This window comes from Trematomus bernacchii, unplaced genomic scaffold, assembly GCF_902827165.1.
Source record: "Trematomus bernacchii unplaced genomic scaffold, fTreBer1.1, whole genome shotgun sequence".
Taxonomy (NCBI): domain Eukaryota; kingdom Metazoa; phylum Chordata; class Actinopteri; order Perciformes; family Nototheniidae; genus Trematomus; species Trematomus bernacchii.
In genome coordinates, this window is record NW_022987575.1 from 357,756 (window position 1) to 383,592 (window position 25,837).

Below are 25,837 nucleotides of genomic sequence, written 5' to 3' on the forward strand. Positions count from 1 at the left end.
GTTGCTATTTTGTTCAATGATTCCATTCAATGCAGGAAGACATCTTATGGGGACTTTGCTTCTTTTGAATATGTGGCCCTTCAGCTGAAATGCTCCTCTCGAGCTCTGTTCCTAAATATCTATAGACCACCCAAATACTGTGCAAGCTTTTTTGATGATTTTACTGAACTGCTGTCTATAGTGTGTATTGACTTTGACCGTTTAGTCATTGTTGGTGATTTTAACATCCATGTTGACAACCCCCAGGACAGAGGGGCTAAAGAACTGTTTTGTGTTCTTGATAACTATGGACTGACTCAGCATGTGGCGGAGCCCACGCACAATAAGGGGCACACTCTGGACTTAATTATCTCAAAGGGTCTGAATATCTCAAAGGTTGTGGTGACTGATGTTGCACTCTGATCATTCCTGTGTTTTCTTTGAGAGCTCTATTTCTGTTCACAAAAATGTTCAGAAAGAGGTAACCACAAAGCGATATTTAACTGAAAATACTAGGGAAATGTTTACTCATAATTTCTCATCCACACTTGCCCCTGCTAACATCTCAGTAAATGAGCTAGTAGATCATTTTAATTCAAAAATTAAAAATGTTATAGATACCATTGCTCCAACTAAGGTAAAGGAAGTGATTAGCAAGAAAATATCTCCATGGAGAAAGGCCATGACGGTGAGAACAGAAAAAAGAGAGTGTCGAAAAGCTGAACGTAGGTGGCGAAAAACAAATCTCCAGGTTTACTTTGAAATCTATAAAGAGAGACTTGGCCTTTATAATTTGGAATTGAAAAACGCACGACAGTCTTTCTTCTCTGACATCATTACCAAAAACAAAAACAACACACGTGCCTTGTTTGCTACCGTCGACAGACTAACTAACCCCCAGTGTCAGTAGCCTCTGAATTTCTATCCACCAGGGCGTGCAATGATTTTGCCTCCTTCTTCACTGACAAAATTCAGAAAATTAGACAAGCAGTCAGTGCCTCTACATCAGGTACAGCAAATGTTTTGTCCCTATGTCCACCTAATATCAATTCAAACACCATGACACAATTCCATCAGATTAATGGTAAAAACTTAGAGGACATTATTCAACTTCTGAAATCCTCCTCCTGCTGCCTTGATATTATTCCAACAGGATTTTTCAAAGATGTTTTTCCTTGCATGGCCTCAGATCTACTTCATATAGTAAACACATCTCTTCACTCAGGTATTTTTCCAGAGGCCCTGAAAACTGCATAAAAACCGCTCTTAAAAAAGAATAATCTAGATGCCTCAGTAATGAACAATTACAGGCCAATATCAAACCTGCCATTTATAGGTAAAATCATTGAAAAAGTAGTATTTCAACAGTTGAGTAACTTCTTGCATTTAAATAACTGTTTGGATGTGTTCCAGTCAGGATTTCGTCCAAACCACAGCACTGAGACTGCTCTTGTAAAGGTCTTCAATGACATCCACTTAAACACAGACAGTGGCAGAACTTCAGTGTTAGTATTATTAGATCTCAGTGCTGCATTTGACACTGTTGACCACAACATATTACTAGACCGACTAGAAAACTGGGTGGGACTTTCGGCAACAGTTCTAAATTGGTTTGAGTCCTACTTAAAGGACAGAAAAAACTTTATTTCTATAGGTAAATACACATCTGAGTTGACAAATATGACATGTGGGGTACCTCAAGGCTCCATCTTGGGGCCTCTTCTCTTTAACATCTACATGCTACCACTGGCTCAGATAATGAAAAACAACAAAATAAGTTACCATAGCTATGCGGATGACACACAAATTTACGTAACAATTTCACCAGGAGATTATGCTCCAATTCAAACACTGAGTAAGTGCATTGAACAAATCAATGACTGGATGTGTCAGAACTTTCTCCAATTAAACAAAGATAAAACTGAGGTAATGGTTTTTGGAGCCAAGGCAGAACGTATAAAAGTTAGCGCTGAGCTTCAGTCTGCAATGTTCAAAACAACAGATAAAGCCAGAAATCTAGGTGTAGTCATGGACTCTGACCTGAGTTTCAACAGTCACATTAAAACAGTTACTAAATCAGCCTACTATCACCTAAAGAACATATCTAGGATTAAAGGACTAATGTCACAGCAGGATTTGGAAAAACTTGTCCATGCTTTTATCTTCAGTAGACTCGACTACTGCAATGGTGTCTTTACAGGTACTAAAAAATCTATTAGAAAGCTGCAGCTAATTCAGAACGCCGCTGCTCGAGTCCTCACTAACACTAAGAAAGTGGATCACATCACTCCTGTTCTGAAGTCTTTACACTGGCTTCCTGTGTGTCAAAGAATAGATTTCAAAATATTGTTGCTGGTTTATAAAGCTTTGAATGGTTTAGGCCCAAAATACATGTCTGACCTACTGCTAAATTATGAACCATCCAGAACCCTCAGGTCTTCAGGGACTGGTCAGCTTTCTGTCCCCAGAGTCAGAACTAAACATGGTAAAGCAGCATTCAGTTATTATGCTCCGAATATCTGGAACAAACTCCCAGAAACCTGCAGGTCCGCTGCAACTCTTACTACTTTTAAATCCAGGCTGAAGACTTTTCTTTTTGCCGCTGCTTTTAATTGAACTGTTCACATCTTGGGCTGCACTGTGGCTTTTAACTTTTATCCATGTGTTTTTTCTTTTAATGTTTATTTTGTTATCTTTCCTTTTTAATGACTGATTTTAAATGCCATTTTTAAAATGTCTTCCATTTTTGTAAAGCACTTTGAATTACCTTGTGTTGAAAGGTGCTATATAAATAAACTTGCCTTGCCTTGCCTTGCCTTGCCTAACCAGGCTTCGTGTGATTCTGTTTATTTGTATCTTACTTTGACCATCCGTTCACTGTTATTGATCATTGTGGAGAGCAGGCACATAGCAGCTATCAGATGGAATCAATACATGGGCTGCACAGGTTGTCATGTCCGACTATCACGTAGAATCATAATGAAAAGGTAAAATGTGCCTGTAGAAAACGGCTTATGCCACAATAGGATAGCAACAAGTAGTCAAGATAATCAGTTCAGCTTCGGTTGCTGTTGCATAACTGCGGTCAACTCAGCCGTCTCTCGCGTTCGCTTGGTCAAATCAGCAGCTATTCATTTTTGAGTGCGCAATTAATAGCGCCTTTACGGTAATCGCTGTACAAGAATAAAATAATGCATGTTTTTTTCTGCTTTATTTGCAATACAGTCATTTGTACCTTAAGTTCTTATAAACTGACACCGTTTGACTCAGTCCTAGTTGACTGCTACAATAAAATGAAGTAGGCTACTTTTACTGTGTACTTTTTGGGTAATACCTCTCTCAAAAGTCCCCTCCTGAGAACAAAAGCATGCCACTTCTGCTATATTTGATGAGAGATCAAATATTTTTTAGCCATAAGTTCTTAATAAAATTGGTAGTGTTGGACTCAGTACTTGTTAGACTACTACCACAAATACAATGAAGTAGGCCTACTTTTATTGTGTACTTTTTGAGTAATACTCTGTCAAACTCCCTTCCCAAGTACAATAATGCATGTTTTTAGCTATCTTTGGTGAGAGATAAAATGGTATTTTGGCCAAAAGTTCTTAGTTAAATTGATACTGTTGGACTCAGTACTACTGGACTACTACCACAAGTACAATCAAGTACTTTTACTGTGTACTTTTTGAGTACTACTAGGTCAAACTCCTGTCCTGAGTACATTCTTTCATGTATTCTGCTATCTTTGATAAGAGATAATATCTATATTTCAGGTATTTATTTAAATAAGAAGTGACCTTTGAATAAATATTGCAAAACAAAGCCTATATCACCTGCAGGCTTAGCCAGTGTGTATTCTTCCTGCACTACAAGATTTCGATGTGTACACATCTGGGCCATTTATTGTGTAATTTCTCCAAACATATACAAATGCCTGTATTGGAGTCAAAAAGGTGCAGTAGAAGGACTTCAGCAGCATCATAAGAGGCCAACAAGAGTGACAGGGGTGTGTCACTGTGCTGAAGGAAGGTTGTGAACAGCTATCCAGGATAGTCTCTAAAGACTTTCCAAGGGGTAACAATGCTGCTGCTGGAGTACTGATCTAGTGGATCTAGTGTTGATGTCATCGGTCTACCTTATCCTCTTAAAATACTCTGTCTAACATTATCTGTACATTACATTACATTACATGGTCGCTTTTATCCAAAGCGACTTACATACATTCAGTACTGTGGACAATCCCCACAGGAGCAATTTGGGGGTGAAGTGTCCTCCCCTGATTCGAAGTCCAGCACACTCTCCACTGAGCCACAGCCTCCCAGTAATTGTGAACGCTTTTAACGCTTATTAAATATAGCAGAAAACATGCATTATTCTACTCAGGAGGGGAGTTTGACAGGGGATTACTTAAACACTTGATTGTACTTGTGGGAGTAGTCCAAGTAGTACTGACTCCAACAGTATCAATTTCATGTAGAACTTGTTGCAAAAAATCATTTTATATCCCTCATCAATATAGCAGAATACATTAATTATTGTACTCAGGAGGGGAGTTTGACAAAGGATTACTTCAAGAAGTACACAGTAAAATACTTTATTGGTACTTGTGGGAGTAGTCCAAGTAGTACTGAGTCCAACAGTCCCCAATTGTATTAAGAACTTATGGCAAAATATCATTTTATCTCTCATCAAAGATAGCTAAAAACATGCATGATTGTACTCTGGAAGGGAGTTTGACAGAGTATTACTCAACAAGTACACAATAAAAGTAGGCCTACTTCATTGTATTTGTGGTAGTAGTCTAACAAGTACTGAGTCCAACACTACCAATTTTATTAAGAACTTATGGATACAAATCATTTTATCTCATCAAATATAGCAGAAGTGGCATGAGTTTGTTCTCAGGAGGGGACTTTGAGAGAGTATTACCCAAAAAGTACACAGTAAAAAGTAGCCTACTTCATTTTATTGTAGCAGTCAAACTAGGACTGAGTCAAACGGTGTCAGTTTTATTAAGAACTTATGGTACAAATGACTTGTATTGCAAATAAGCAGAAAAAAACATGCATTATTTTACTCTTGTACAGCGATTACCGTAAAGGCGCTATTAAATGGCATTCCATAGCTAACAGCTAACTAGCCTAGCTCAGATTGTTTGGGTGGTTTCTTTTTGTGTAGTCTGTAAGGGCACGACATTTACATTGCACAACTTATTTAACTGTTTATACACTTTGGTCAGCAGCCGTTCACTTTTAACCCTTTCTTTCTCAACTTCACTGTAGTTTACTGCGGTTTGTCTTTTTAAAGCAGTGTTGTGTCAAAATTATCATATAATCATTCATCATCATATGTCTTGTACTCTGATTGCCTTTTACTCTGTTAAATTGCATTTTTTGTTATATTTCTTTAACAGATATAAATATATAAATATATATATATATGTGTTTAGGTTTTACATTTCAGAGGGCAAAAGGTGGATTTGCAAATGGCTAAGGACTGGGAGGTTTTATGGTGTGGTGGTGGGAATGTTTAGATCATGTCTAACAGAATGTATGGGTAGGATTAGTAGACTGGTTTCTTTCTTCTACATAGTGGGAATGTGAGCTGTGTTCGGGGTGCAGACCCTCTTTATCCTCTGAGGATGAAGTTGCTCTGTTCCTGCATTTTAGATCGTATTTTACTTTCTTTATTACTTTGTTAAATATAACAAAAGCTGATAATTGACAATGTTTCAACATCAGGTATAAACTCAAAACCTCAGGAATTCCTCTCAGGGAGATTTTTAAGAAGCCCTCTTATTCTTTTAGGGTTTTTCCCTTTCCTGTAGTGTTCTATAGGTTTCTGTGCATGTAAATGGTCTGCAGAGGCTAACATCCATGTGGTCCTTCTCTTTGAATAACTAACAAGCAGCTAATATCCACATGCTTCAGTCATTTAAGTGACTGGTAGATCAGAGGGATCAGAGGCTATGATTACATATATTCTGGAGGAGAAATGCCAGAGTGGCCAGAGAGTCGATCAACAGGAAGGGACAGATCACAGCGTCTCCTCAGAAAGATTACTGGCTGATAGTGTTGAGGAATGGAAATCAGTACTCAGCTTGTGCTGGTCCTGCAGTCCGTCTCTCTCTGAAGTCTCAGCCTCAGAAGGTGGGGGTGTTTGTGGATTATGAGGAGGGTCTGGTCTCCTTTTATGATGTTGATGCTGCAGCTCTGATCTACTCCTTCACTGGCTGCTGCTTCAAAGAGAAACTCTAACCCATTATTTAGTACTGGTCTTAAGGATGGTGGTAAAAAAACTCTGGCCCCTCTGATCATCTCTCCTGTCAATCACACTGAGTAGAACAACCATTTGATGTTTCACACGGGGTTCACTATCATTTCATGTGATAAATGTATGTCTTTTGGGGGGATGCCCCCTCTCTACATTGTTATACCAGATTTTTTATAAAAAATACATCATTTTCTTTTCTGTTAATGTTTTTTCTTTGATGTGTCACATTGTTACAAACAACATGAAACCAATTAACTGCGATGATTCAAATGATCTCTTAAAATCTTTTAAACTGTATCAACTTCCTTCAAGACTATAAGATCCAACGTACGACATAAAAGCGTTTGTACTTTCATGAATGTCTATGTTTCAGAGACAACAGTATTTGTCTTATCCTTGTTTAAATGAATATTTAGCAAAACAGCATTTTTTGAAAAACACAAAAGTTTTTTAATTCTATTCTTTTAAGAAATAAAAATACATTCTGATTAAACTTTATTGTATTTATTTGGAATCAAGTGAAAAAAAGCAGTTCATGTGTTTATGACATCTGAAAAACCCCATCAGCTATTCTCAGAGAACTCAAATACCCTTTTAAATCTGAGATGGTAGGTAGTGTATGATCATGTTGCTGTGTATAATAACTGGACAGTCTGCTGAAACAGTTTACAGGAACAAAGGAGCACAATGAGATCTAAGTGTAATTAGTGATAGTATCTAGATTGTTTTTAATGCGTTTTTTGCCTGTTTTTTAGTTTCAAGCTCATTCTGAAATCACAAACTTCATGGAGACCCTATTATGCTTTTTGGGGTTTGCCTTCCCTGCAGTGTGTTGTATAGGTTTTTGTTGCATGTAAATTTGTGCTCCAACACATTGTACGTGATAAGGGGCGGGACATACCTAAGCCGTTGCCAAATCACAACAGAGCCGGCCAGCTAACCAATAAGAGAAGACTGGGAAGAATGAAGAGCTTTTTGAACATTAAAGCATGGAAACATGTCACAGTGGAGCCACCAAATACATATATGAACCTGAAAATGAGCTTCATATGTCCTTACTAAGCAAACAACCAGAAAATCAGACCCCAGACTCAGAGAGCTCAGGTTCCAGCAGCAGTGGGTTTGTGGAAGAAGCTGTGGATTTGCTGAGCTGCAGCCTGACCCACGATGGGCTCCAGCTCGTGGGGGCCGGCGTTGCAGAGCTGAGAGAACGCACACACACACACACACACACACACACACGCCATCTAGGTTTTAAAAGAGAAATACATGAAGGTATGTGTGGATACTTACTGGTTTTACTGTGCAAACTGTATGTAATACAGTGAGGGCATTGGAACAGCAAATGTTTGGTCTGCCATATGAAACATGGCAGGTCTTAAAAAATATTTTTGTTTTTGTTTTTCAGTGCCCAGACACAGTGGAAGAGTGGCAGGAAGTAGCTGATGGATTCCAGGCTCAGTGGAACTTCCCAAGCTGCCTAGGTGCCCTACATAACTGTCAGTTGCAGCCATAGCATTATTATTGGTTCTACTAACAGTATATTTTTAACACATTTTAAATTGACCATCTTGAACAGCTACAACATTAAAATACTTCTAGGCAGATTGTGGAGGATAATGGGAGAAAGAATAGAGGGGCAGACAGAAACACCCATCTGAATAATGGCCACTACTTGCAACATTTCCATTTCCATGTGATGCTCACAATAGGTAAATGAACAGTGGTAGACTGTAGCTCGTTTACTTAGGCACTGTACTTAAGGACAATCTTGAGGTACTTGAGACTAATCCTGCAACTTTATACTTCTGCTGCACAACAGTTCAAGAAAGGAAGAAACCACCACGTACAAGGCTACATGTGAATAAAGGGGCAGAAACCGTCTTGCAAATTTACATTTCAATCTTGAACAATGAACAGCGGTAGACAGTAACAAAGTACATTTACTTAAGTACTGTACTGCTCCACTCCCATTCAGTCAAATAGCGTACTTTATACTGCGCTACATTTATTTGATAACTTTAGTAACTTTGAAGGTTCAGAACACTGCAACATATATTCAAGAAATAGTTTATCATGTATTATTATAGGTTAAGATCAAATGTTATTGATCCCATGGTGAGGACAGAGGGTGTCGTTTTCTCATACTGATATTCTGCACAAACTGTGCTGTTATATTTGCTGTAAAGTGTCCTTACTGTAAGGACATTATTATATGTACAGCACTTTGGCTCGACCAAAAATCGTTTTAAAAATGTGCTATATAAATAAAACTTGATTTGATTTGATTTGATGGTGAATTTCACAAGCTACCCAGCAGTATATCGCGTAATTTAAATCAGCTCCTCCACTTCAGCTCTCTGAAGCAGAAATAAACTATTTAAAGCATTGTGGCTGGCAACCTAAAAGTACTGCTGCTACCACATTCCATGCATCAGTCATTATAATCAAAGATTATATTAATATACAACATCATAACACCGACAGGCAAATTATGTATCATCATGTTCATCTGTATCTTCTGACTTTTAGTGTAGTATAGCTAATTGTATCCTCATTCTAATGTTGTGTTATCTAATGGCTGTAGTATGAAGGTACGAAATAAAGTTTTGCATTTTCGGTAAAAAGTGGTTTATTATCAAAAGAACTTGACAATGTAAACAATAGTCAAAAATACAATACGAAAACAATTGTATGCAATACAATAAAAAAATGTTTTGGCCACACCACATCTTTACAAATGAATGAACTGTCTGTAAGAGGTTTCAGTTTCCAGGGTATTGTCCGTTAAATACCTAAAGAAACTGTTTTCCACATCATGCAGGAAGTGTGGCAGCACATTATGTGGCAACTGCCGCAGTCTGTGTTCAAACACTTTTGAATGGGCCGCGATGTCGTCATTATGTTCACCCGTGGAAGTAAAATGTTCCAGGGTCCTGCCAATCTTGTGCATCAATATTTCTGACGCCTCACTGGCGGACTCATCCTGCATCTTCCTGCCGCGCTTCACCGGAGGCCTTGGAGTGCTTAATGGCGCATTTCCACTACACGGCCTCGCTCGGCCCCGCTCGGTATGGCTGGGCCTCGTTAGGACTGGCTCACTTTATGGCGCATTTCCATTACAGTTTAGGAACTGGGGCAGTATCTATAGTAACGCAGTGTAGGCGGAGCCGTGACGTGATCTTCAGAGAACCCCAGAAAAACAACACAGCCGTTAGCTGTTAGCACTCAGAGCTCACAGCTCCTCATATATGTTCAGAAACTAGACAAAAGTTAAACAAGTACAAACCACAGACTGCCTGTGTCATGGTGAATACAGTCGCTGCTTTATCATTTTGAAACGTGTATTACAATTAAATCACGGTCAAATATGTCCATCTTGTTGTAGTTGTAGCCCCCTTGCCAGCGATGCTCTCTCTAGTTTAGCATACTCAGCCCGACTCAGCCTCGTTGTCTGTGGCCCTAGATCCGCGATTTTATGAGGCCAGAAAAACTGTGAATTAGGACCCGCCGGCCGGTACTAGGCCAAGTGGAAACGCAACCAAAGACGGGCCGCTGACGTCACAGCTCTCTTAAACCGTGCTCCGCGCTGTAGTGGAAACGCGCCATAAGTGACTGAGTGGGCTTGGCCCCTGTCCGAGCAGTGCCGGTGTGGACTCTGTTCCACAGATGGCGGATTCTGCCAGGGGAGTGCAGGGCCTTGACTCAGCCTCAAAGAGGAAGGGCTCCCCAGGGCTCCTGGTCCAGGTTTCACTGCTGGTGCTATCAGGTGGTTCTGCAGCCACCGGAGGTTCCTTAAACATTACATTACATGTCACTTGTTAGACGCTTTTATCCAAAGCGACTTACATACTCAATACTGTGGACAATCCCCACAGGAGCAATTTGGGGTGAAGTGTCTCAGGGACACAACGACATGCTGACCGCAGTGGGGTTTGAACCTGTGATCCCGATCCCCCTGATCCGATCACCAACGCACTAACCCACGGCGCCACACGCCTTTAAATTAAAAATAAATTAAAAATTAGTTGAATTTAATACCATGGATTCTTAAAACTGTTTACTACGCATTTGTGACTGGATGTCTCCTCCCTCTGTGACGCTGCTTGGCACCATGCCAGCGCACCTGCTATTTAAGTGGAGGTGACAAATCTGCTCCCTCCCCCTCCGCTTCTCCTTTGTGGCTGCAGCCTGCATGGCGTGGCAGCGTATATTGTTTGGCGTGGCAGCTCGCGCATCACACACTCTACCAGACAGGTAAAGCATCTTGCATTCTGTCATTTATTCATGGGCACAAGCAACACCCGGCTTGACACTACTCTGTCTTAGCGCAGCTGACGCCCGGTGCTTTTGAGGAGGATTTGCTCCGCTCCCTGGTCTTGCAGTGTTGCAACTATTGGTGAGTTGCCGTTGTCTGCCGTTTTCTCACCTTCAGCTTGGTTCCTCTGGTGTATTGACTTGTCATTCATGTCACAGTGGGATTTGGCCGTGGGATTGTTGAGTCTCTCTCTCTCCCTTCCTTGTGGGCTCTGTGGCTGCGACTGGCCACACAGGCTGGTATGTATGAGTTCCCCCATAGATAACTTTTCATTTAATAAACTTAAGTATTCACACGTCATTTTAAACCTCTTTCCAGGGGTGCCGTAAACATTTTCCCTTCCTGGTGGGCTCTGTGGCAGTGCCTAGCTGTAAAAGTTGGGGCGCCGTAACCACTCTCCCCACCTCTGGTCATCATCCCCCCCTCCCCCTTCCTGCTGTTTTGGCTCGGCGAGCTTTCGCACCGAGCTGTGGCGTCATGAAATTGACAGGCCCTGACTACTCCGTGTTGGACTGTCACCAGGGCCGTTTTGAGATCACGGAATAGCAAGGACACTTATTGTTTTAGTTGATTCATTTTGATTATCTGTTTGTTTTGTGCATCTAATGTTTTGAGTACATTTATAGTATTTTGTTAATTGTGTGATTTTCTTTTCTTTTGTTAACGTTTGGTTTAATTAGTTTACTCATGTTTGTTGTTTACGTTTATTTAGATTAGGTTTATTTTTATTTGTTTTCCTTTTGTTTATCTTTCTCCAACCGAGTTTTATAATCTTGCTGATTTTTAACTGTTTCTCTTGTGCCGGACAGGTGCTGTGGGCTTGAGGCGGCAAACCCAATCCCTGGTGGTGGTGTTCTTCACGTGTCCGTTTTGTTTGGTGTGCAGTCAGTGTCACGGGTGATTTTGATTTGACCCCTTCCTCCCCGTTTTGTTAATTGCCGCCTTGGTAAGCCCCAGCACTGTCCTTCTCCCTCCTCCCTGGAGAACCTTTAGGAAATTATATTGTTTATTATTAGAAATGTAATTATGTATAAATAAAATAACCATTGTGGTAATATCCTTTACACTGTCTCTGCCTGTGGTGTTCAAACGAACCTGATTGCCTTTTATTAAATTGGATAACTTTAGTTTTAGTAATTTCCTGGGGGCGAAACTCCCCCAGGTGGCGTTGTCAGCAAACAGAGCATTTTATACGAGCACCACACCGCCACACATTCATCACAAAACAATACCCTGAATGTGTGTGCCATTAGTTCGGGGTGTGGTCAAGTGTGAGAGGCACATTGTAGACAAATTGTGATGGCTCTATTCAGATGCTAAAATCATACTTCTAGACAGATTGTGGAAGATAATGGGAGAACGAGCCACCATCACGTATGAAAGGCTACATGTGAACAGAGGGGCAAACCGTCTTGCAAATTTACATTTCAATCTTGAACAATGAACAGCGGTACACAGTAACAAAGTACATTTACTTAAGTAATGTACTGCTCCACTCCCATTCAGTGTACTTTATACTGCGCTACATTTATTTGATAAGTTTAGTAACTTTGAAGATTCAGAACAATACAAAATATAATCAAGACATATTTTATCATGTATCATAGGTTAGGTCAGGATAACAACTTTATATGTTTCATATGGGTGTTTCCATAGATCTAGTCTCTTTATTTCCCCCTCAAAGTGCACCAGATGGATGCATTTAACTCCAAAATAAATAAAAGATCTTACCAGGGGAGCATGCCCCCGGACCCACCTAGAGGATTTGAGGTCCACCCCCAAAATATGTTCACATGGATAGGTTCCCATATGCATTTGCACATTTTTAAAAATAGTAGCCCATGTCCATATGTTTATTATTGGGTAGTAGATTTAAACTATAGGGCTATCACTATGGGCAGCACCGCTGTAAATATTGACAAATAAATCCAACAAAATGGCAGAAAAAACTGGTAGTGGCCTGGCTGGGTGCATAATTCCCGGCCTGACTTTTATTGTCCCAGTCCGGCCCTGCTATCGCCCACTTGTAGATGGACTGAATGCAAATGTGAATGTTTATCGGTATACATTTTAGGCAAGGGTCATGTAATTTACTGTGCTGGATTAGAATTGAGTGCAATTGCCATCCAGAGTGGGGGTAGTGTTATGATATTAGGGTCATGCAGAGTGAGATGAGATCGCTGTCCCTTTAAGAGAGAGAGGGGTGTGGCGCGTGCATGTGTGTGTGTGTGTGTGTGTGAGTATGGTAGAGCGAGAGTGAGCGAGTGCGATTTGTGCCAAAGAACAGATAACTAAGCTAACTGAGCGGGGGAGAACTGACGTGTCAATGTGCGCCAATGCCTCCATCAATTTTGAATGGGTTGACGTAGAATACAGGCGACGTCACGACGACGTCAGACGTCACGGCGACGTACCATAGGTGTGCTCAAAGTATGCGCTCACTTAGCGGCGGCGTAGCTTAGAAAGCGCTATCTTAGATATGCGTGTTGATAACGTACGTGTGGATATGCGCGTGAATAACGTACGTGTGGATAAGCGCGTGAATAACGTACGTCTCGCCTCCGTTAGCATTGTATAGCATTATCCTATATTATATATTTCTAATGATTCCGCTCCTACAGTAGTTTGGAGAGTGTTCCAGGTACACTTTCTCATCGGCACAGTATTGGTATCAGAAGAGAGGGTAATAATAATTAATAATCATTAGTATGAGAATATTTGCTGGTGTTGTACTCGAGACCGGTCTCCAGACCACTTTTTAACGGTATTGGTCTTGTCTCGGAATCGACTGCATTTGGTTTCGTATTGTCTCTGTATCGGACCTATAGGACTCGAGATTTTATGTCAAGACCGGCTAAGACCATGGCTGTGGTTGGGGATGTGATGAGGGCGGTGACTGCAGGCCAAATCCATTAATGCGGCATATATTGAAGGTGTTCAAAGTTGCACCGGTATGAGGCGCAGTGAGAACCACGCACCTGTCAGACTGGCGAATGTGCACATTTAAATTTCAGGAGAATAATGAAGACGTGATTGGTTGTTCCACTCTCCGTTTCTCACGAGACTAGCGCGCTGCTGTTTACATTAGTGTGGACTGGACCGACTGAAACTGACGACAAGGTTAATTATTGTGGAAGGATGGACCCCCATCCTGCAACAAAAAAAGGCAGCGAAATGTGCTAAAATCAATGATTTATTCAGAACCCCCCCGTATGGTATAGAATGACGAAGCAGAAAGTAAGTGAGCGAACATTATGAGCCACATTTCTTTCTATATTGTAGCCTGATGTGCACATCGACTGTCAACAAAACAGTTTCTCAGTCCAATGCTAAGTTAGTGACAGGCCCTGTGTGACTGGAGACTATAAGGCTACACAAAACCCAAACATGTCCTTAATGTTACTCAAGGCAAATATATGTAATACCGTTAGACTGCAGCTAACTGTGGGGCTACAAACCCCTCATACTGTGAGTGAATATCTTGAGATGGTTATGTTGTCTAAAGGGGAGACAATAATTATGGTATTAGGCCATGCAAATACAGGGTCAACTAAGTGATAAAATAAGTGTTGCATAATATATGTTCTTGAAGTACTCAGGTCTTGTACTTGAGTAAAAGTAGAAGTACTCAGATCTTGTACCTTGGAAAATCAGATTAATGATTGTTGATTCTGAACAATGAAAAGTGAACAATTTTGTCACGCTCCACTTCAGATTTCTTGCGAAAACAGTGACACAATCTTCATCGGCCTCGGGTGTGTATTTGTCTTTGATATAGTTCCAGATAGTTGCACTCCAGTGCAGTTTGAAGTACTTTTCTCTGGAAGTCTAACCAGCTATGAGTACAGATATACACAGTAGCCTATGAGCAGTATGAACAGTATTAACAGTGTGTATGAATATGCTAAGATATAGAAAGTATGAAAACGGTAAGCAGTGCAAGTATAGTAAAAAAGATATAGATATTAATTTCATGATAACGTGAAACTATTTTTCTTTTTGTATTACTTTTAATATAGTATATTTTAATATTGTTTTAATATTGTCTGCTTATCTGTATTATTGTGTTGCATTGTTGGAGAAGCCTGTGATCTAAGATTTTCAACGACATAATTACTCTGTAGCTATGTTAGTTTGACAATAAAGAACCTTGAACCTTGAAGTCTATTTTCGACGCGACGCGAGGCATTGCATAGCGCTGGGCAGGAAGTGGACCGGTCAGAGCATCCAGTCAATCCCCAAAATAAACTAATTTGCAGACCCTATCCCTCCGTAGTCTTTCAAGGAGGAGAAATGCCAGCGTTCTCCTCCGGTTTACAGGCACTGTGCAAATTATATATGTAGAATAATTATGATGATGAATGCATTTTTTTACCACTAAAATACAGCAACACATCTTTGATTCATGTCGTTTATAACTGGAATATTACAATTATTATTAACTTTGTCTGCACAAAGTAGCCTGTCCAGGAAATATGCCCAAATCAACAAAAACTGCCGGCACGCAAGATGCTCTGCTTCTGAAACGCTTCTGAAACGCGCACGGTGGGTTATGACGCTGGAGGAGGTCGGACCAAAACCGCGGCGCAACCGTGACGCGGCGCAGACGGACCCAATGGAATCCCGGGGTAAAAGTGATGAAAGTGGGGGATGGTCGCTTATCAGGCACCCACGGACCGCGGCTCACAGCCAAAGTGACGCGGCAGCTCCAGCTGAAAGTGTCGGAGGTCGCAACGATCGCAACGATCGCAACAACAAGAGGCAAAATAGTATCATTATGAAGAGGTCCAAGCCTTCAGATGCAACGGCAAGGAAACGGAAAAAAGAACAGGAGGAAACGAGAGCCAAATACAGAGGTACGTCGGCTTGTGTAAAAATAAAATCAGTATGTACTGCAGGGGTAGACATTTGATTTGTAGCTAGCTAGTTAAGGAGGTAGCCATGATACAGCTTTGATGCCATGCTAGCCGCGAGCCTGTGATACAGAAAGAATGATAAATACAAATTATTTTAGGTTTTTAGTTATTTGTTATTATTCATATATAATCCAGCAGCTTCTTCTCAACAACACAGCAGAACCTCTGCAAACACTGGTGAGTGCACTACAGAGACACAACGCCTCAGTAAACATGAGACAAAGAACCGGAACAGCAGTTAGCCCAGGCCTGCTAACAGCTAACTAGCCTAGCTCAGATTGTTTGGTCTCTTTTGTGTAGTCTGTAAGGGCACGACATTTACATTGTACAACTTATTTATCTGTTATACACTTTGGTCAGCAGCCGTTCACTTATAACCCTTTCTTTCTCAACTTCTCTGTAGTTACTGCTGTCTGTCTTTTTAAAGCAGTGTTGTCAAAGTGTCATATAATCATTCATCATCATATATATGTCTTATACTCTGATTGGCTTTTACTCTTTTAAATTGTTTTCTTAGTCTCATACGTGTTTTAAAAGATCTATATATGTATATATATATATATGTTTAGCAGTGACGTGCGGTGAGGTTCATGGCTGGTGAGGCACTGACTCTTTCAGAGTCAGATTTACAAATATTATATTTTGACCTTAATCGAAATAATCGGTTATTTTCAAAAGCTTTTTTAGTCTGATGCTTCGATTCATTTTAAACAGACCGTTCAACAAAAGGATACCCAAAATCTAAATATTGGATTGTTCTTTCTTAGTAAGATCCCATGTTCATTACAATTGTGGTCTTACCTACGACGCTGAAGTTGGCTTCCGATTCAGAGCTTCCGATTCGGCAGTTAAGGGAAATTTAATTTACAGCGCTGAGCGAACAATCCTCCGCGTTTGAACCTCTTAAATCGCTGCATAGCCGATTTATTTGGACTGGATTATCCCAGAGAGGCTAAACATTCTTTATAACACGGTTTCAGATTTGTGAAACCTTAATTCTATTTGTGAAAATACAAAAAAGGGAGATTTCAGTGCTTTTTTCGCATTGTCTTGTCTTCCCCTGTGCTCCATGTCTGTTCGTCGTCGTTTCTCGTCTATGATACCTGTTAGTCTCTTTGCTCTTGTCCATGCTACCTGTCACGCTACATGTTTGTTCCTGAGGTTTTTTGTCCTGATCCTTCCTCGTACTCCCCCGGTTTTGGAATGTTAAGTTGTTCCTTGTTTTCTTTTGTCATTCAGCTTTGGGAAATAAAGCTCGCTTTTTGTTACCTGACCTTTTAGTCCTTTTACTGCATTTGGGTCCTATTTTTCCCCTACCCTGACACAGAGTCTGCTTCAAATTAACTTATTATCCTCACAGGATCATTTTATTAAAGTTCAAGCAAAACGTACTAAAGCATTCTAACTGTTTATGCTTTAACAGCAATTAATAAATGATCCAGCTTTGCTTTTGGCCAACTGTTTTAGTTGTTCTGCTTTATGATTGTAATGCATGACTGTGCCAACATGTGTCTCCTCCTCCCTGCTCTTGTTTGTAGGCTGCACCTGCTTTTCAGGAGACCAGGTCTCGCAATTATGTTCTTTCTGCCAGTGCATCAGCGGTAAGAGTCCATCACAAACTGCAGGGTCTGTCACCCAGCAGGAGCTAGGCTAACATGCTAACAGGCACAGAGCCTTATAACACCACATACTCCAAAAGACAGATGATAGCTCACATCAGGGCACAGAGCTGCTGCAGCCTCACCTGACCCAGCAGCTCGTTGGCTAAAGCTATTGAATGTTGTGTTGGAAGCATCCTGAGGCCACAGTGGCTTCAGAACATGTATATAGTCTATCTTAAAAAACATCTTGAATTTATTTGTAGAAAGTTAGTTTGTTATTTAATAGGTATGGAGACTTTTTTTTGTTTCATACATTTTCAAAAATACATTGTTAGAATTTCTAAAAAGTAGTCTTACTCAAACCACTAAAATAATGTAAATAAAGCAAAAGGCTCCTGAAATCCTTTCACATGTACTCACCAGTGTAACGCTGCCTTGCTGGGGTCCCAGTATATTTAAACTGCATGGGATGACGGCTACTAATGAGCACTGCACATGATATATATATTTGGAATGCTTTATTGATTGAAGTGGGGGCTGCATTTTGAATTCTTAAACAAGTTATGCTTATCAGACTGTGGCATGACCTTTGCAACACAAATATAATAAAGTGAGCATGTTTAGCAAGTTTTGATATTGTTGCATGCTGTTTATACTTTTTTTGACATATAAAATCTATGATTACTAATGTACATATAGCTTTACACTGGTATGATCTGGAACTGTGACAGGCTCTGAAAGACTCCAATCCACTTCCGTAGTTGCACTTATGAAGGGAAACAATGGCCTTAATGAGTCCAACTGGTCACAAAAACCAAACATTTTTAGATTTTTAGATCAGGACCTGGTCTAATGTGGCCAGGATGCAAAAAAGCACTGAAATCTCTCTTTTTTTTGTATTTTCACAAATAGAATTAAGGTTTCACAAATCTGAAACTGTGTTATAAAGAATGTTTAGCCTCTCTGGGATAATCCAGTCCAAATAAATCGGCTATGCATCGATTTAAGAGGTTCAAACACGGAGGATTGTTCGCTCAGCGCTGTAAATTACATTTCCCTTAACTTTCCCCTTAACTGCCGAATCGGAAGCTCTGAATCGGAAGCCAACTTCAGCGTCGTGTCTTACCTTGACTTGAAGATGAAGTCCATGCTATCCTTCTGGACAACAATCTCCATTACTTTTTTGTAAAAGTCCTCCTTATCTCCCTCTAGTTTCAAAAGTCTAGTTTGTTGTTTGCGTCTACCGTCTCTGCGTGAAATTACAGTAGCAACAAGAACCTGTGGGCTCAGGTGCGCCCCCTTCAGAGGTTATGACTGCCTCTCCTGGTGCTTTTTTCATTGCCGTTGTATGATGAGACCAGCGGGCCTAAATATCATATATACGTGAAATAAGTTATTTAGAGACTATGGATGGCGAGGATAAATGTAGTAAAGGGATCTACAAACATTACATTGGTGACCTGCAGTGAGATGGTAACAGGCATGCGCTTAGTGCCCGCTTTCCAGCCAGTTTCTGTGGGGTGACGCATTCTGAGGTGAGGCAGAGCTCATCTGTGCCTCACCTTACCCCACAGTAACGGGCTTGAGCGCGCTCACAAAATAAGTGCCCGCCCTACATTAGTGCCCGTGCTCCAGCCAGTTACTGTGGGCTTACGTGAGGCAGAGCTCGTCCCTGCCTCACTCCTCATCGCTCCCATGTAGTTGTAGCGGAGCTCGACAAATTTGCTGATTTTGACTATAAAAAGCGATTGGAATCATACAGAAATCACACTTACAACACAGATCAGTGGAGACATTTTATTATTATTACTATTTAGTTTTTCTTTAGTTGTTTTTCCGTGACATTGGAGTATGACAGGTGAGGCTCTGCCTCCCCTGACTGCACGTCGCTGATGTTTAGGTTTTACATTTCAGAGGGCAAAAGGTGGATTTGCAAATGGCTAAGGACTGGGAGGTTTTATGGTGTGGTGGTGGGAATGTTTAGATAATGTCTAACAGAATTTATGGGTAGGATTAGACCCTCTTTATCCTCTGAGGATGAAGTTGCTCTGTTCCTGCATTTTAGATCGTATTTTACTTTGTTAAATACAACAAAAGACAAACTTTCTACATGACTCATTTATCAGTTTCTCTGAAGGGAATTCGAATTTCTACCACAAGCAGCAAAGCTGATAATTGACAATGTTTCAACATCAGGTATAAACTCAAAACCTCAGGAATTCCTCTCAGGGAGATTTTTTAAGAAGCGCTATTATTCTTTTAGGGGTTTTCCCTTTCCTGTAGTGTTCTATAGGTTTCTGTGCATGTAAATGGTCTGCAGAGGCTAACATCCATGTGGTCCTTCTCTTTGAATAACTAACAAGCGGCTAATAGCCACATGCTTCAGTCATTTAAGTGACTGGTAGATCAGAGGCTATGATTACATATATTCTGATGGATTAGGCTTTTCAAATAATATAATTGAGTTGTGGTCATGTGTTGTTTATGGGCCACAGAGTTATAGCAGGACATTTATTCAAACTGTACAAATATCTACATGTTTAACACTTTAAGGATAGTATTTAACTTTTAAAGCAAGCCGTGAACTTTCGTGTCAGCTTTTTACATCCAGTATGCATACCGTATTCTCTACTACATTTAGTTAAAACCTTGTTTGTTCTTACAGACATGTCTGCTGCCAGCTGTCTGCTGACTGAAGATCAGTTTCTGTGCTCCATCTGTCTGGATGTGTTCACTGATCCAGTCAGCACATCATGTGGACACAACTTCTGTAAAGCCTGCATCTCTGAACACTGGGATACTAAAGTCCCGAGTCAGTGTCCCAACTGCAAAAAGGTATTCAACATAAAGCCTGATCTGCAGGTCAACACTTTCATCTCTGAGATGGCTGCTCAGTTCAGACAGCCAGCTCAACAGAAAGCCAGCAGCAGCAGCTCAGAGCAACAAGTTGTCAAACCAGGAGAAGTTCCCTGTGACGCCTGCACTGGAACCAGACTGAAGGCCCTGAAGTCCTGCCTGGTGTGTCTGGAGTCCTACTGTGAGACTCACCTGGAGCCTCACCTGACAAGGCCAGGCCTGAAGAAACATCAGCTGATCGACCCTGAGGAGAACCTGGAAGGCAGGATGTGTGTGAAGCACGATAAACTGCTGGAGCTGTTCTGTAAGACCGACCAGGTGTGTGTCTGCATGCTCTGCACTGTTTCAGACCACAAGACACATGATGTTGTTCCTCTGAAAGAAGGATATGAAGGAAAGAAGGCTGAGCTGGGGAAGACAGACGCTGACATTCAGCAGATGATCCAGAAGAGACGACTGAAGATTCAGGAGATGAATCTCTCAGTGCAGCTCAGTAAGGAAGGAGCAGACAGAGAGATAGCAGATGGTGTTCAGGTCTTCACCGCTCTGAAGGAGTCTGTTGAGAGAAGCCAGGCCGAGCTCATCGACACCATCAAAGAGAAGCAGAGAGAGACAGAGGAACAGGCTGAAGGCTTCATCAAAGAGCTGGAACAGGAAATCTCTGAGCTGAAGAAGAGAAGCTCTGAGGTGGAGCAGCTCTCACGCTCTGAAGACCAGCTCCACCTCCTCCAAAGCTTCACGTCCCTGAACGCTGCTCCACCCACCAAGAACTGGACAGAAGTCAGGGTCCGTCCACCTTCATATGAGGGGACTGTGGTGAGAGCTGTGACTCAGCTGGAGACGCTCAGTAAACAGATGAAGAAGCTGCTCTCAGAGGTGGAGCTGAAGAGGGTCCAGCAGTATGAGGTGGAGGTGACTCTTGATCCTGATACAGCACTTCCCAAACTCATCCTGTCTGATGATGGAAAACAAGTTAAACTTGGTGATGTGAGCAAGAATCTCCCAGACAATCCAGAGAGATTTGATTTGTGTTCTTGTGTTTTAGCAAAGCAGAGTATCTCTTCAGGAAGATTTTATTGCGAGGTTCAGGTTAAAGGGAAGACTGAGTGGTATTTAGGAGTGGCCAGAGAGTCGATCAACAGGAAGGGAGAGATCTCACCGTCTCCTCAGAATGGTTACTGGGTGATAGTGTTGAGGAATGAAAATGAGTACAAAGCTTGTGCTGGTCCTGCAGTCCGTCTCTCTCTGAAGTCTCAGCCTCAGAAGGTGGGGGTGTTTGTGGATTATGAGGAGGGTCTGGTCTCCTTTTATGATGTTGATGCTGCAGCTCTGATCTACTCCTTCACTGGCTGCTGCTTCAAAGAGAAACTCTACCCATTATTTAGTACTGGTCTTAACGATGGTGGTAAACACTCTGGCCCTCTGATCATCTCTCCTGTCAATCACACTGAGTAGAACAACCATTTGATGTTTCACACGGGGTTCGCTATCATTTCATGTGATAAATGTATGTCTTTTGGGGGGATGCCCCCTCTCTACATTGTTATACCAGATTTTTTATAAAAAATACATTTTCTTTTCTGTTAATGTTTTTTCTTTGATGTGTCACATTGTTACAAACAACATGAAACCAATCAACTGCGATGATTCAAATGATCTCTTAAAATCTTTTAAACTGTATCAACTTCCTTCAAGACTGTAAAATCCAACGTACGACATACAAGCGTTTGTACTTTCATGAATGTCTATGTTTCAGAGACAACAGTATTTGTCTTATCCTTGTTTAAATGAATATTTAGCAAAACAGCATTTTTTGAAAAACACAAAAGTTTTTTAATTGTATTCTTTTCTTTTAAGAAATAAAAATACATTCTGATTAAACTTTATTGTATTTATTTGGAATCAAGTGAAAAAAGCAGTTCATGTGTTCAGAGATGGAGTACTCGAGTCCTGGACTCGGACTCGAGTGCCGATTTTCGGGACTCGTGACTCGACTCGGACTCCCGCACTGATTGACGCGACTCGGACTTGGACTCGTGAATTCTCGCGCACGATGACTTGGACTCGGACTCGGACTCGGACTCGTGAATTATCGCGTACGCTGACTTGGACTCGGACTCGGACTCGTGAATTTTTCCCCCCATGATGACTCGGACTCGACTTGTACATTGACGCTCCGACTTGGACTCGGACTCGGACTCGAGCAAGTTTTCTATGGAGTCTGATGTCCTCTATCCTGGCGTGTGCACCGGCTGCGAGGCGAGTTCACGTACTGGGCCCCGCTATTCCAGTCTAAAGATGTCTAGAGACACACCCCGCATCGTGCTGTATGCTTTCACACATTCTGCTTCCACATTGGAAAAGAGCAGCGCAAAATGCTCTATGTGGAAACAATATTGAAGAGAAGGCTCCGTAACACATTACTCTAAACATCGAGTTCAGACATATAGGCTGTCTTGAACACTATCATCAGAGTAACGTCATCTAATCAATACATAAAGATTCAGCCGATAACACGAAAGCATATGGCTACTTAACATGCAGAATGACGTCATTTTGCATGCTAAGTAGCCATGTGCTTTCTGGGGCTAAATCTTTATCAGTAAACCGATTTAACCGGTAAAAGTTCCTTCAAAATAAGAGTCCCGATCTTATTACTATCAAAATAAAAGTGCAAAACGAAAACTTTACCATAGGAAAATATTGGCATACAAATATAATCACTTCTCTAAAAGGTAACTCATTTTAAACATAGTTTATATATAATAATAATATTAATATTAGTAATAAGCTTTATATTTGTATAGCACCTATTACAAGAATTGTAGCCAAACTGGCTTCACAGCAGTTCAATAGACAGATTAGTATAACATTGACAGGATAAAAGCAATGTAGAGGAGCAGCTACATTTCAACACATATATCCATGAAGATTAATACATGAAGACTTGTGACTCGGACTTGACTTGGACTCTTCTTAGGTGACTCGGACTCGGACTCGAACACAGGTAATGATGACTCGGACTCGGACTTGACTCGGACACTCCTTGGGTGACTCGGACTTGGACTCGGACTCGAACACAGGTAATGATGACTCGGACTCGGACTCGACTCGGACATTCCTTGGGTGACTCGGACTTGGACTCGGACTCGACTACGACTCTCCCTTGGTGACTCGGACTTGGACTCGGACTCGAAGAGTGGTGACTCGAGAGTGACTTGGACTCGTGAATTGGTGACTTGACTACAACACTGCATGTGTTTGACAACATCTGAAAAACCCCCATCAGCTATTCTCAGAGAACTCAAATACCCTTTTAAATCTGAGATGGTAGGTAGTGTATGATCATGTTGCTGTGTATAATAACTGGACAGTCTGCTGAAACAGTTTACAGGAACAAAGGTTTTTTAGTTTCAACCTCATTCTGAAATCACAAACTTCATGGAGACCCTATTATGCTTTTTGGGGTTTGCCTTCCCTGCAGTGTGTTGTACAGGTTTTTGTTGCATGTAAATTTGCGCTCCAACACATTGTACGTGATAAGGGGCGGGACATACCTAAGCCGTTGCCAAATCACAACAGAGCCGGCCAGCTAACCAATAAGAGAAGACTGGGAAGAATGAAGAGCTTTTTGAACATTAAAGCATGGAAACATGTCACAGTGGAGCCACCAAATACATATATGAACCTGAAAATGACCATAATATAGGACCCCATTAGGCTGGTTTGATCACAGTAAAGGGTCATTCAAGGCTAGAACCATAGTTAAACAGGTTTAAATGAAAAGAATCTAATAAACAAAATTAGCAGCAGGGTAGCAGTTGTATTATATTATTTATCGTGTGATCTTACAATAAAGGAGGGTTCATGTTGAATTATATTGGGGTTTAACATGAAATAAGACCTTTTTGAACATTAAAGCCTAGAAACACGTCACAGCAGAGAAACTAAATACATATATGAACCTGAAAATGAGCTTCATATGTCCTTACTGAGCAAAACACCAGAAAATCAGACCCCAGACTCAGAGAGCTCAGGTTCCAGCAGCAGTGGGTTTGTGGAAGAAGCTGTGGATTTGCTGAGCTGCAGCCTGACCCACGATGGGCTCCAGCTCGTGGGGGGCGGCGTTGCAGAGCTGAGAGAACGCACAAGCACACACACACACACACACTCACTCTCTCATATCCTTTAAAGGGTGTCATTAGACGGTACATTCAATATTACAAAAAAAGTATGTATTAAATTGGTTTCTATTATGACTACCCAGTGTTTGGAGTCCCCACAATGTATGATAAGAAGTACTTTATTGATTGAGTATGGAAACAGGTCGCACAATGTTATGGATCCATCAACACACACAGTTACACCGTTTGTGGTCCGATGGGGTGACATTAGCTCCACATCCTTGGAGGGTGGGGTTTTTTAGGGGGGGGGTGGTTTCTCTACTATTGTCGGGCACACATTGTCAAATGGCTCTTACACGCTGCTGAAGTATTTCAAACATGTGCACAGTGAAATGTTTAACTCATTTTAGCAATAATTGTAAAATAAAACAAATACAAAAAGACTGAATGTATATTTCTTACCAGAGAAAAACCAAGGATTAATGTACTCCCTATTCCCAAAAAATAGATTTTATAATAAAATTATTCAAAAAATAGTATACCAACTATATATAAAACAAGTTCTACAATGGCACAATTACTGGACATAAAATACACACTGTTTTCACACACATGTAAATAATATGTACCCATGTGTATATGTTCATTTGAATTCATTTCTTATTTTATAGTTATTTTATCATTTTACATTTTTATCCTTAATCGTATTCATCTGTGTGAATCTCCTGTTTTTCATTCTTACCCTGTTGCTGTTAAACTACTGAGTTTCCCCACGGGGATTAATAAAGGTCCATCTCATTTTATCTTATCTTATCTTCTCTTAATATGGACCTGCAGAAGTTGGTCAAACTGTTTATTAATGCATGATGTAAAGGTCTTGTGGAAGTGATATGGTTCCCAAATGGATGTAAATGATTGAAAGTAAAGATGTGCAGTTTAGTTGTGTTTGAGAAGATGATATGAACCCAAAACCAGAGTCTGTAGAAAATGAGAGAGAGCTGAGGCCGCCCTCTTGTGGAGGAACTAACCCACTGCAGCCTGATGCACGCTTTTCATAAATAACTGTTTCATTTAACTTATAATAAAACGAAGTACATGCATACATCGGTGGAATAAACCAGACTTGTTTCCTACGTGTTCAAACTTGAGATTTACAAAGTCATGAATGAAAATAAAAGTGATGATAATACATCATGTATGTACACAGTATATGTACATTATCATGTGTTTTCTCAGACACTATTGATATTCAAGTGGTGGAAGGTAATTTAGACCTGCTACTCTCTGATTGAGACACTTTTACTTAATTTACAGACCTCTATTTATCTGCGTTTAGTTATTTTAAAGAGGTGTTTTATTGTAAAACCTCAAAATCACAGTGAGGCCTATTTGTGACAAAAGTTTTCCATCCACTGCTGCGTCATGACGTCACAGTTTACGTCGCTGATTTTTTTCCCACAACAACAACGGCCGGGGAATGCGTCGGGTCAATGATCGTGTTGCTTTTAATCATACGAAGCCAGATTAAATTAAATAACGACTTCTCCAACCTTATACGTTTCTCCAGAGTGCCGTGGTTCATTGTTTATTAATGTGTTTCAGCGGCATTTACCGACCGCTGCAGTGCTGCTGCTCTTCCACAGGAGTTTATTCTCCCGTTAGCTCCGGGTTAGCTCACACGGCTCTAAAGTATTCACTGTCTGACTGTCACACAAGCAGCTGATTCATATCCCCAGTTCCCCTTAAGTGAATGTGTGTCAGTCTGAATTG

At 40.9% G+C, this 25,837-nt stretch overlaps 1 protein-coding gene across 2 annotated transcripts; it reads left to right on the forward strand.

Moving 5' to 3' along the window:
* The first annotated feature begins 15,155 nt into the window (after positions 1 to 15,155).
* On the forward strand, positions 15,156 to 21,499 carry LOC117479694 (probable E3 ubiquitin-protein ligase TRIML1). 2 transcript variants are annotated; one of them, XM_034126777.1, is made up of 2 exons: positions 15,156 to 15,426; positions 19,753 to 21,499. In XM_034126777.1, the coding sequence occupies exons 1-2, from the start codon at positions 15,186 to 15,188 to the stop codon at positions 21,396 to 21,398; spliced, it is 1,887 nt and encodes a 628-aa protein (XP_033982668.1). In that variant the 5' UTR covers positions 15,156 to 15,185; the 3' UTR covers positions 21,399 to 21,499. The 2 variants fall into 2 exon arrangements, with proteins under 2 accessions (XP_033982668.1, XP_033982669.1); XM_034126778.1 differs by lacking the exon at positions 15,156 to 15,426 and adding an exon at positions 15,634 to 15,663 and having other exon boundaries at positions 19,753 to 21,492.
* Positions 21,500 to 25,837: the final 4,338 nt, after the last annotated feature.

Excerpts from the sequence above, each read along its gene's own strand:
- LOC117479694 (XM_034126777.1), top strand. The coding sequence starts at position 15,186 with ATGGAATCCCGGGGTAAAAGTGATGAAAGTGGGGGATGGTCGCTTATC. Across the intron at positions 15,427-19,752 it reads AACGAGAGCCAAATACAGAG|ACATGTCTGCTGCCAGCTGT; the intron begins GTACGTCGGCTT and ends TTGTTCTTACAG.